This window comes from Patagioenas fasciata, chromosome Z, assembly GCF_037038585.1.
Source record: "Patagioenas fasciata isolate bPatFas1 chromosome Z, bPatFas1.hap1, whole genome shotgun sequence".
Classification (NCBI taxonomy): domain Eukaryota; kingdom Metazoa; phylum Chordata; class Aves; order Columbiformes; family Columbidae; genus Patagioenas; species Patagioenas fasciata.
Genome location: NC_092560.1, coordinates 35483803 through 35497034, shown reverse-complemented (window position 1 = coordinate 35497034; position 13232 = coordinate 35483803). Strand labels below are relative to the sequence as shown.

Here is a 13232-nt window from a genome sequence, read left to right as displayed (position 1 = left end):
CTGCCTACCTCTTTCTGCTCCTGTAAGACCTCTATTCCTTTGCAGCACATAAGGATTAAAAGGTGCTTCATCAGATGAGTGGCCAATAGTTGACTGAAGCTGCAGTACACAAATAGAGTTTTTATGTTTAGCAATGAATAGGTAAGGTAAAGAAACGTTTTTTTTCCCCAGAGGGTTATGGCATAATGATTGCAAGAGACACACAGGTGAGAATCAGACATTAAGAAAGGGATCCAACAAAGTTTATTTCATTCTGGAGGTTATTGTTTGAGTAAACATGCAGGCCAAATGAAACATACACTGCTAAAGCATAAAAAGTTATTGCAAATATTTCAGAGCATTTGATCTGAGATAATTAAGTGGAATGGGTCATGCACAAATCTTATTCTGCAGCTATTAAATTTACATGCACTTTTCAAATCTGCCTTGTAACACAAGTAGTCATAAGGATTTCTCTTTAATCTCCCCTTCTCCTTCCCTGAGTTATCCCTCTCCATATCTAGGGCACAGAGAAATTCCTAGCACAAATGGAAACAAAAAATGCTTCCCTGTTTCTCTTGTGGATGTTATAGACTGACTTCATTTGGAAGAAACTAGGGTAAAAAAATAATCCTTTTAATAGGTTTGTTTAATATTACGGACAAACATAATGGACCAGATACTAGGACAGTCTGTCTGCTCTGAGGAGGGAGAAAATGACCTAATTCTTACTGTACTTGAACACCTGGTTCAAATACAATCCCTCTGCCTTTACTCTTTGTCAGAGAAACACTGTGGAGCACTCATACAAGACCAGCAGAAACATGGTGTTTTCTGGAGCTCCTTGACTAAAGGGCGACTCCGGCACAATAAAGTACAGATGAGAGAAACTCATAATCTGTTCTCTTCTGTCTGTGAACTGTCAGGAACAAGGACTTATAGAACTTATTTCTGCAGTTTAGTCTCTCTTTTTTTCCCAATGCAGAAATTTTACTCTACTCATGAGTGATGTCACGCTCCTAGGAGAGTGTTTAAAAACCAGAAATTCAAAAATTAACATGAGTTCGCTCAGCTTGAACAGGAAACAAAGGTATACTGTACTTGCAAAACACTGGATAGGGCTATTTTGCATATATAATTCTATATTTTTATATATATATATATATATAATATATATAAATAATATATATATTATTTTTTTATATATATAAATGATTTTTATATATATATATATAAAATAATATATATATATAAAACTGTATGTAATTCTTCTTTTTAACAAGTGCAGCTTCCAGTGGCATAAGTTCCTGCCTGAAACAGTTATGGTTTTCAAGTAAAGAGAAACAGAGCTTGAAAAATGTCTAGGAGTGAATTATTGGGTGCAACAGAAGTTTTATCATTTGGAAACTGCATTTTGTAGGGAAAACACCTGACCTGGCTGGTACAGACCTTTAAATCATAATGAAGTGATCTGCCCAGCTGGATGAAGCAGAACAGGTTTCACTATGCAGATCTTACAGCAAACCCTGAGCAGGAGGCCAACATCTGGCAAGATTCTGGCCTAGTGGGATGAGCATGGTGGCACCAGGGATGATAAGGGTGAAGTTTCTGGCTTGATTTGCTCACTCCTGTGGAACAGTTTTGAAAGGCCATTTGCTGTGAGGACAGGCCACAGGAGCCCTGAGACAGTTCTGAGATAGGTCAGGGACCAAACTGACCTGCCAATCTCAAGAGCAGGAAGGCAAATGAATGGCATAAAACAAGATCCTCAGCTCTAGTTGTGTTTTTCTAGCCTGGTATACCTTACCAGGTGTGAAAGTTAAGAAATGTATTTCCAAGACCTACATCACTCTCCTTCACACACAGGCCATTCACTAACCCAAAAAACCCACTAAGACTGGAACTCAACCCTAAACATTTCAAGTGATGGGCTGGCAGCTTCATTCTGAACACTTAAGACAGTCTTTCCCTACACTATATCAGGATATATAGGGAAATGTTTATGTTCTGTCAAAAATATTCATAATCTTTGCAAAGCAAAACCAAATCAGATGGAATTATTTTTACTGAGACCACAGTGATTTTAGTTTGTGCATTTCATATATCCTGTATTGCTTCAGAATACATCAAGACCTCTTAGGGTTTTTTTACCTTACTGCTACTTACTATGAACCATTCAGTATTACTAGTAATAAGTGATTATAGTTCCAATGGATGTGTACACTTGTGAACTATGGGGCTGGCTGTCATTTTATGCTGTCATACTGGAAAGCTGCTGTGAGTCTGTACTGTTTTCACATCAACATTATTTTTTTTTTCTTCTGCTAGGGTTTAATTTTCATTGGTTACATTTCTCAGGTACCTATAGTTAAGCAAATCTAAATGTGCTGTTCTTTTTCTTACTAAGCACTGGCTACACTAGTGTGGCACTTTTATAGTAATATAGTCACATCCACAATGAGAGGAAAGCAGGAGGCAGGGAGTTTGCATTCTCTCAAAGATATCTTTCTTGTAAAGGGATACTACTTTTTATGCATGGATAAGGCATTAGTAGGACAACCCTTTAGGAAGTTCAACAGCATATATTTGTAATGAGACCATATTACAAATGTATTTGTAATGAGAACAAGGTCCACCTACTGTTTGCTTCAAAATATGAACAGCTCTAATTACTCTGAGTTTGATTTTTAGAGTAAAGATTGTAATTTTATAGTAAAGAACAGACTTACGAAGGCAATCAGTACAGCAAGTGCAGTTTCTTTTCAGGCCAACAATTCTGATTTGCAAAAACACAAAGATATATGTAGGACTATGAAGTCGTCTTATTTTGCTAAACCAAACTGAACAGTAAAATACTGCATGACAAAGATTATATTGGCCAAAGCCTTAATGAGCTTTGGCTAGCACATCCTAATTGCCACTAGGTGGCAGGAGTTCATTTAAATTGTTGTCTAAATTACCAATTTTGCAGTACTGAGTAAAGGAGCTTGAAAAATTTTGATCAGAGTGCTAAAATTATATCAAATAACAGTTTGTGAAATTAAAAAAAAAATTATAATTTGCAAGACTGAATAAACATAACAGGTCTTTCTTTGCCAATACGCTTCAGTCTGTACTCCGCGTATGCTCCCCAGAAGGCAGGAAATAGGTATTTGACTGCAGAAAGCAACCAGAGAGAAGTACAGGTTTTACCAGGTGAAGAGAACAGTAGAGTGACCAAAGCCTTGCCTAGAGAATTCAGACCCCACACTCACTTTTCTGAACAAAACAAAAAAACTTATCTAATGTGTGATTGTATGGCAATCTGTTGCAGATGGCTTTAGAACATGTCCTGACACTGTACACGTGTTTGTAAAAGATGACAGCACATTAAAAATGAGGCATTGGTCCTGTAAGGGCATACAGATGACAACAGCCATTGGTACTTCAGTATGAAAGTAAAATGAAGTTATAAAAAGAATAATTGTTATTTACCAGGATTATAAACTACAGTGTATGCCAAACATAGTTTTTCACTCTGAACAGCAGCGTACCTCTAGGGCTTTTTATACCTGCTCATTTTTGTTGAAGAGCAATTGAAAATAAATAAATAAATACACAAAAAGAGAGACTCCTCGGTGGAATAGTGACGAACAGATTATTCTCAGCATGTAAACAAAGCTAATAACTACGTACTTCATAACTACATCAGTTACTGGACAGCATAATTTACTGGCTATGCAGCAGCTTCTTCATTAGCACAGGGCTGACTCCCTGACACCTTATCACCTTTCCCATTCTGCTTGCTCTTGTGACATCTTACACTTGCCTAAATGTAATTAACGTCAATGCATAACAAGATTTGTGCACACAGGTTCTTTATATTTGTGGTTGTTATTAACAGATTGTTCCCTAAATGTGCTCAGCAACAGCATTGTGTAAGTAAGCCAATTTTCTGATTAGGAATGATACTTCGGAGTAGAAATATAAATTATCTCTGCTCTAGGTGACTGTTTTTTGAAAAACAATTTATCACACTTTATTTGCAGATACGTTGAGATTCGCACTAAGATTTTGGGATGTGAGAGATTACTTAAAAATAGTCTCTCAACTTTTAAAACTTGTTTAAAACCATTGCTTTAGTTATAAAATCAAAGCCATAATTATGCAGATGATCAGGAAAGAAGCAGAAAGCTTAAAAAATCTTCACAATCTGATTGTTAGTAGCCAAGACACACATTTAGTAACTGCAAGCCAAAAGGGGGTGGGGGAAAGAGTGAAATTAGTCAAGTGTAAGTCCTTTTAACTCAGTCAAAAACCTAAGAAGACTATTTGAGGCACCTTTTTGCTGCCAGCCTTTGGAAAGGTGTACGATTTGAGTCTTGAGATAATTCCACCTCCTGCCCAACTCTAGAAACCACAATGTCAAAGAGGAACAGTAAATGTGTCAGGAAAATAGCTGAAGATATTTCACAAAACAGGCACAGTATACAAGAATAAAACTCTCCCAACCTTTATCTCGTGTGTGCCCGCAAGTATATATATGATGCACCAAACAAATGTAGTACAGGAAATCTTAGTACTAAATTTTCTTTCATTTATATTACTCTCAAGCTATCTTGAATCTGTAGATACACCTTAAGGCAGTTTTAAAATTCAATAACATTGTCCTTTCCCCAGATCTTTTACACAGTATGTTTCTCGTTCCTCTGTTACTGAACTTTAGCTTCCCCCCAGCACATTTAGCAATGTAAATCAGTTAATAACTTTGGTATCTTGAAGTATGACTAATGTATCCAGCAAGATTTGAAGCATACCTTGGTCTTACAATAAACAATGTTGTTATTGAAGCAAAAAGCACACAAACTGATATTAATTCCAAACGAAAATGAACAGGCTTTAGATTTTACATGTGCACTTTTGTTCTGCATAAAGATACTTTAAGAAGAAAGACAATTATGTTTTATAATAATACATTAATTAAATGTGACTAACCAGCATTTTTAGGTGTCACTGAGAAATCATACCCGCCTAATTAAAACTACGATGCAATACTTATTTACTAAGGATTTAGGCTGATGCTGAGGTTGAAATAATATACTGAGCCAAATTTTCAGCCATTTTAAACAGCTTTGGAACTGACTTCCAGTTCGATGTTCTGTACTTTTAAATAACCCAACTGGACTTTTTTTTTTTTTGGCCTGAAAAGGTAGCTTTTCCGATGGATAAGATTGGTATTTTTCCTAGTTTTCTTATTAAAAAAAAATGTTTGATTTCATGTAAAAAAGGTATCTTGAAGCACCAAGGATAGCCATGTAGTCCATAACCCTGCTGGAAAAACAAACTTATTTTGATGCCTGGCAGTTTTCATAACTCTAATACACAAAAATTCAGCACATTGAAAAAACCTACTGAATCTGCTGTTTTCTTTTACCTCACAAAACTCTCTTCCCATGTTTGGAATAAATGAAACCTGAAGAAATTCCCAGCTATAGTTTTGCAACAGATAAATTCTCCAAGAGGTTAAGTGCTCTTTTGCACATGGTGAGAGTGGTTCATTGTACTTTGCTGACAAGAGTTGCTCCCAGCACTTGACCAAGCAGCCACTTGTACTGCTGTGATGATAATACTGTTTAATTCAAATGTTTGTATTAGACATACAAATACACAGTAAGCGGAATACTTAATCAGGGACAGCAAGAGAACTTGTCTAAAGTTAGGCTGTACTCCTAAGGTTTAGGTCTATTATTATCATCTGATAAACTCCAGCTGAATAAATAAAATACTGAAAAAGGTTAAGTGGAGAATTTGGGAAGTTGTCAGATTTTATGGCTTCACTGTAATGTCAACAATTGATTTTAGGCTCATATCAAATCTCGTATCAATATCTGCAGGGTTAAACACATACTGGGATGATGTGCAGGGAGAAAAAAGTAATTCATGAAGTCAAAAGCAATCCAAATTACCTTAAATCTAGTTACGGAGCCCCTGCTGCAAGGCAAGAAAAGCCCTCGTCCATACATGTGCTGAGAGAAATGTAAAGGAGTAAGAGTCTATAGTCTACATGGATAAATTATCTCCAATGCAAACTTTCAGCAGAAAGTCCTTTCTTTGGCAGAGGAAGCACATTAGTGTCACTAAAAGGGAGATGTCCAAATTAACAGAAAAGGGGCCAAAAACCAGCAACATATTGTTACTCTATGTTTGTTCTTGGGCCCTTAGCAAATACTACATAAATCACTTCCCTAACGTTGTAAATTTTACTCCAAGCCTTTACATGCCAACAGTTCACAGTTAAATTAGTTAGACAGTCTGCCTTGCATACCATCCAGCAAATCTTTCTATGGTGTTCATACCCTCTTTTAGCTTCAAAGCAATTTCATATTGGGCATGTTCTCCACAGAGGTTTTTGGAATTCTACCAGTGTATTTCAGGCATTAATATTTATATAAACAAAAAATTATTGAAAAATTGGTCTGGATGAGAACACCAGCATTAGATTGTCCCTCTGAACAGGCCATCCCCCTTCTTCCTTCAGCTGTTAATTATCTTCTGTCACTCTGTTCTCTCTCTTTTGTTTCTTTATTCTAATCAACCTTTTCTCACAAGTCATGATCATTCCTTTTGCCCTGCTCTGGTTTATCTCCTGTTGGACAACACTCTTTGGTGCAGTGCCAAAAACTGGTGAAAGTATTCCAGCTGCAACCTTATCAGTGTTGAACAAGATGGAAACACTCTTGATGTTTCCCTTCTACCAGCATGATGATTGTTGGTCCTTGTTCCTGTTCTGATCCATTACAGGCATCACATCCTCTGAAAAACTGTTGCTGCTCCCCATCCTGTGTTCTACAACTGGTTATTTGAAGTACAATATCTTGCACTGTTTTCTACTGAGTTTCACCCTGTTTTTTGCAGGACATTTCTCCAGTTCATCACAACTGAGTCCAAACTCAGACATTCACAATAACACTTCACATATTTTGGAAATCCATTTTATAAAATGAAATGGATGCAGTACTTCAGGAATGTCAGAAACTCAGTAATCTTAATTATGATGGTGTAAATAATGTGAAGATACATTGCACATCCTCTACACAAGACTTTGTGATGGCATTTGTTCTTTTGAGGATGAATTTTTTTTCCTGCAACTTGAATTAATTGTATTTCAGGCTCCGCATATAAAAGCTACGTAACTAGTCTTAAGTCAGTTATGGCTTTTGCACAAAGATATTAACCTATGAGAACCTGGTAATATTAACTGGAGTCTTTGAGCTCTATAAATAGTAATATTAATTTAATTGTTTCAACTTTCTATTTTTATGTTAATACTGCAGGAAAGTAACTCAGCAGGCTTGTTTTATAAAACTCCTAAAAAACTTACAAAATTCAGATTTCACTTTTAAGACGTTCAGAATATCAAACATACTGTGGCTTTAAACCATATTTTTGGACAATATTTGCAGAATATGCACTCAACACATCTCACATCTTTGGCACTTTTCCTTCTATCCATCATGATGAGTCTTATATGTAACCACCACAAATCAATCATGAAAACATAAATGGTTGTATGTAGAATGCACAAGTGACCAAGTCTATTGAAGCAGCTACTTGCTAGAGAAGTTCGTGTTCAAGGGTGGGGTGGAATTAATCTCACCTAACTATGGCCACCTAAAAGCAAAGCATATGGTCTTGACTAATCACATAGGTCCTTTCTGAGTGCAAAGACATAGGCACATATTGGTGGAAAGTCATTTCACCACTTTTAGGCTGAAGTGACATGTGGATGGGTATGTATCTCTCTCTTGCTTCAAATTTCCTCAAAAATAAGCCTTCGTGATTTGCTGAATGGCTGTCTCTTCATTTGAGTTAATTAATGTTAGGCAAGATTAATCATACCCTGTCAGTATGACTGAATCTTTCACTTGTAAAATACCGTCAAAAACTAGGGCAGTATTACTGCAATACGCTGATGAAAAGAGAAGAGGTTGGGCCATTATTATCATTGCACAGGTCTAAACATCAGTCAGCTTAGTCAGATACACTTTTTTTGTTACTGCTTCTTTGGTAAGCTAAATACCTAAAGTAAGATTACTTGAATTTACTTTCATTTACACTTAAACTGCAAAATTTTCTATGGATAATCTAAAATGTACATAGTATTCCCACAGTGAATGTGCTTGTCCATCACTGTAACTGCCTGTATCCCAGATGTAACACAAGTAGCCTCCTGTGCTGAAACTTCACGGTTATCCTTGTAAACAGCATGGATCCAAACGTCAGGACAACATTTTTTAAAAAGTGATTTTCATTGTGTAATTTCCAATGATTTAAAAGGGCACCTGAGTTTCATAAAGTGGTGACAGGAGAATGGCTGTGCACAGACCCACAAGGACTCAACAATACTGACATAAATGTAATTGCCTATTTGAACAAAAATATTTTTTTCTATTATGTAGGACTGCATGAAGAAATGACCTAGATGATTAGGCTCTCCAGGGAGTGGTAAAACAGCTAAATTAAGCTCCCTGTATCAGATTAGATCAACTACAGCTGAATGAGTTAGTGTTATGCATCACATCTCAGGTGGCTCCTCTAATCAATGGACTCTTAAGAATTTAACATAGATGGGCTTGCTCATTATTGACAGAGTTGATGAAAGAACTTTCAGTAATTTCACAGCACAAGGTATCAAATCCTTGTGCAAATTCTAATATTAACTGCACACACCAAATACGAAAATAAATTGAACATCCATTTCTGTTTCAGTCAGCACATTCTCAAAACGGACAATGTAAACAAAGCAGTATATCTCCTGTTGATACAATCACTATAGAACATGACTACCAATTATGCATTCTGCATATGAAAACCACTGATTTTCACATATATTCATAAAAGAAATTTAAAAAAATAAATTATTAATAGCTCATGCAAAACACTGATGAAAGCAACAACCATGCTAGAATATGTTAGGCTTCTTCTTTTTCACTTACTGCTTATATCCCTAGAAAAGCAAGTTCATCGCTGCAACAGTATATAAGCATTAGGATTCCTAGAGCAGTATATGACTGGAAGTCTTCTCAAATAAATGCTGCTGCTCTATCACCACCTACTCTTACCTTAGATGGGGTTCCGGGAAGAGGATGAGTGTTAAAAACAACATTATCTGTAAAATGAAATGAAGAAGGATACTGAGCAAGGTGAGAAATGCACTGTAAGAACACAAAATTTTACACACTGGACCAACCTTCTAGATTTTAAATCATATTACGGTGTTTGTTCTTGCTCATCTTCCTTGCTTTTGTCTCTATCACGCAGCAGAATCTGGTGCTTGCTGTGACAGAGACAAATGTATGCCCAGTGCCTAAATGATTCAAAGAAGCTGAAAAGTTATGGGCATACCCTCTCACCATGGCAGTGGTATCTGGTCAGAATGACAGAAGAAAGCCTTAGAGAGAGAACATTGCTTCTGGAACAGCACGAGTTAGACAAGGATCAGGCAGAAGCATCTTTTTTTCCTCGGCAATCAAGCCAAGCGGGAGGACAAGGTCTCATGGGTATCTAACATGACATTATAGAAGAAACAGGGCGAAAAGCATACTGGACTCAGAACACTCCCCTCAACTCCCTCCCTCCAGGTTATCAAGGAACGTCTCTCTGGCCCACGCTTTCAGCATCAGTTGCAGCCAATCCCTTGTTCTGCCCAGCTCTCCCCAGCATGGGAAGCAACTCCTCATCTACCGGCAACTGACCTGCTGGGTGCACTCTCACTGCACCCAACTGGAATATTTGCTCACAACCGCACTGCACCTGCTGGCCCACAGGATCTGCCTCCACCCTGCATGGTCTGACAGATCTTCACTCATTTGAGAAGTCAGAAATTTAACATTTAAATTTATTTTTATCTGACTTCAATCTACTGTAATCTGCACCCACCTACACCAAAAGTGGAAAAAATACATGCATCATTACCACCATTAGCATGGCTATTTATGCATATCAAAATAACAGAAATAACTCACCATTTTCTGCACCAAGTTTTGGACAGGGAATGGTAAGAACCCTTAGTAATCCATCTGGTTTGTATGAATAGTGCTCAACTAACTGCCAGAATGAGAGGGGGAAAAAAAAGAGATAAGGAGAGCAAAAGATATTAAAAGGTAAGGGAGATACAATTAAATATACTGTCTCTTTAAAACTGTGTGCATATGTACAATATTTGATATATATTACAGCAAATGAACAGGGCATACAGAAGATCTTTACTGTGTGTGCTCTTAACTCAACTTTACTTCTGTTTGGTAGAGGTGCATGTTTCTGAAGTAACCTTGAGGATGAAACTGGAACCTGATCCAGGAAGTGGATTTGTAAAATTCAGCATTCCACACCTGATTCAGCTAATCAGCTTTGTAACTCTGAGATCCTGCCCTCTTTTTTATTCTTTTCTTGGGTGTTTGTTTGGTTTTTTTGTTGTTGTTGTTCTCACCTTTATCCCAAGATGGCCATAACTACAGTGCAGGAATTGTCCTAATACACAATGCTTCCTTTCAACCTCAAAGTTGCAATGGGATGTAAGCATTTAATAAATATATAGCACAAATACCTGTGGCCATTTCTGTTCCTGGATTGTTCATTCCACATTTTATTACAGGTTCATTACTGCTATTTTGGCTTTAGTGCATTTGGGTAGAAAGGAGGGGGTCTGTGATTGAAAGAGTTGCAGACATATTCAAAATAACTCGTAAGATATCATAGTTGCTTTTAAATTTCCAGTGACTCCAGGAAATAAATATGCAGGACATTTACACAAAAGGCTAAGAATTAATGTATGCAAGTAAAGAATCATATTTTAGACTTGAGACTCTCTTTACTTTTTTTAGTAGAATTTTAAGCAAAAAGACATAAGAGATTTCTGCAGGGGTTTCAATTACCTCAGCATTTTCAATTTACACAGTCATTTCTTCAATATTCAGCTTTATTACTGACTATAGCATAGTCAGCTATGCACTCCTTAATTGCTTAATCTTGACCAGGGTTCAGACATATTTTGGCGGTAACCGTCAGCAAATTATCCTTTTCAGCCTTGAAGGTAGAGAATTTCAAAGCTAAAGAATGCAGTATGTGTACAGCATCCTAAACGATCCCCTTTGTGCCTTCTGGAATTCTGTTTATTGCTGTCATAAAGGACACTAGTGAAAGACTATATCTAGCATAGCTATTATTGAATATGGTTGCTTGCAAATGCAAATAGTCTTCCATTTTAGAGAATGTCCAGCTGAGTAATAATTGCAGCAATTTTAAACTCGGCCAAGCTGCAACATTATATTTAAAATCATTAAATTAGCTAGACTTACAGAGCTTTCCACATTAACATATATTTTCTTCATGTACAGAAACCCCATAAAGTTAGAAACACATGACAAATAACCTGCCAAAACTTGTTGCTATTTAGCTAAAGACTGTTGTTGCACAGCAAAGTAAAACAAGCTGCCTCAGTGAGTTACATGGAAACACGATGACAGATATTCAAGTGATTCAAAATTAACAGACCTGCCAGAGGGTGTCAAATCTTTTTCCATCTGGTATGGAGAGCTTTCCTGTCTTATCTCTGTCAATACGGTAATGCAGTACTTTTCCATCATTCAGCAGACACAGGGCATAGGAACCATTGCTGTCCCTTTCTCGGATACTGCAGGAATAAGAGAGATTTTCAGAGTCATGCTTTACTAGGAATGAGGACCTGGGTTGAAGCTTTTTTTTAAATCATCCTTTCCTTTAAGCTTTTGAGTTAAAATAAAGCAAAATCAGCACTGCAACTTTGTTGGGCCTTTATTTCACAGAATCACAGAATGTTAGGGACTGGAAGGTACCTCAAAAGATCATCTAGTCCAATCCCCCTGCTGGAGCAGGAACACCAGATGAGGTTACACAGGAATGTGTCCAGGTGGGTTTTGAATGTCTCCAGAGTAGGAGACTCCACAACCTCCCTGGGCAGCCTGTTCCAGTGCTCTGTTACCCTCACTGAGGAGAAGTTTCTTGCAAATTTAAGTGGAACCTCTTGTGTTCCAGTTTGCACCCATTGCCCCTGGTCCTATCATTGGTTGTCACTGAGAAGAGCCTGGATCCATCCTCATGACACTCACTCTTTGTATATTTGTAAACACTAATGAGGTCACCCCTCAGTCTCCTCCAAGCTAAAGAGACCCAGCTCCCTCATAACTCCCTAAAGTTGTTGCTGTTTTTTTTTTTTTCCCCTTTTATTTTTCACCAAAAGTAACAGATGAAAACACAAAATCCACAACGTGGGGCTCTTTGCTAGGCAGCTATAGAGCACTGTGCAGTGCACAAAGTGCTGAGAGCAAGCGGGTGTTTGAAGGTTTTGGCACTGCAGGCCTGCAAAGCCTACAGAAGTCTGAGGTCAGGGTCCAAGCAGCTACACTTCCATCTCCTCTGCAGCTGATGTAAAATTAAAACCAATAGATAAATGCCCCAATTAAAGCAAGATTTCTCTCTTTTATCTTTTAGTTTGAAATAAAGAGATGGCAGTAGGGACAGAAGATAAAATACTGAAATAAGACAATGTAAAACACAAATAAAGGGAAAATCTTTGTGCACTGAAACAGCTTGTTGTTTGGCTGGGAATCTAATATAAATAATATATTACTGTAATCATCAATTCTCATCATTTCTGTAAAGACATTAATGCTTTGTTGGACATTTCACATAAATTTCATATGAAATTTCACATGGTATTGTGGTATATATTGGTCTAAACTTTACCAGGGAGAGATCACATAATGTAATATAAAAACATTGTTCAAAATTGACAGGTAGCCAGGATGATCTCCTTCTTCCAGGAGATCTGCAACCAACATCTGAGATGGCTGTTAACTGTTGCAGAGTTGTTTTATGTGTACGCAAGGCTGGCTCACCCCGAGACCAGTGTCTTCTGGGGACCAGACATGAAGTAGATAGGAATTTGCTATTAGTTCTGTCACAGTTGGTGCAGCATTTCTGAGTTTAGAAAGTACGCTTTTTCTTTTAGTTTCAATTGCCCATGCTCACTAGCTGCTGATAGTGAGACAGCAACAGAGCTAGACCAAAATTTTCTGGAATAATGGGTTTTTCCTGTGAAAACCCATGATTCAGCAACTCTAAAACATTTCTTGTTTCAGTGTGCACAGAAATCTCTTCACTCTCCCTTGAATTTTATAAAGCCCTGGAAAGAAATATAGCAGGAAGGTGTTGGGAAGCTTCACTTGGAGCAACGC

At 37.3% G+C, this 13232-nt stretch overlaps 1 protein-coding gene across 1 annotated transcript in view; it reads right to left on the bottom strand.

Annotated features, from left to right (window-relative positions):
- Positions 1–13232, bottom strand: part of SYK (spleen associated tyrosine kinase) — a 50961-nt gene that overhangs the window by 7902 nt on the left and 29827 nt on the right. Inside the window, exons 4-8 of the mRNA XM_065860825.2 lie at positions 11512–11650; positions 9984–10065; positions 9081–9127; positions 4300–4368; positions 9–99 (exon numbers count right to left, since the gene is read on the bottom strand). Of these exons, the coding sequence (XP_065716897.1) occupies positions 9–99; positions 4300–4368; positions 9081–9127; positions 9984–10065; positions 11512–11650 (428 nt within the window). The remainder of the gene's footprint in view (positions 1–8; positions 100–4299; positions 4369–9080; positions 9128–9983; positions 10066–11511; positions 11651–13232) is intronic.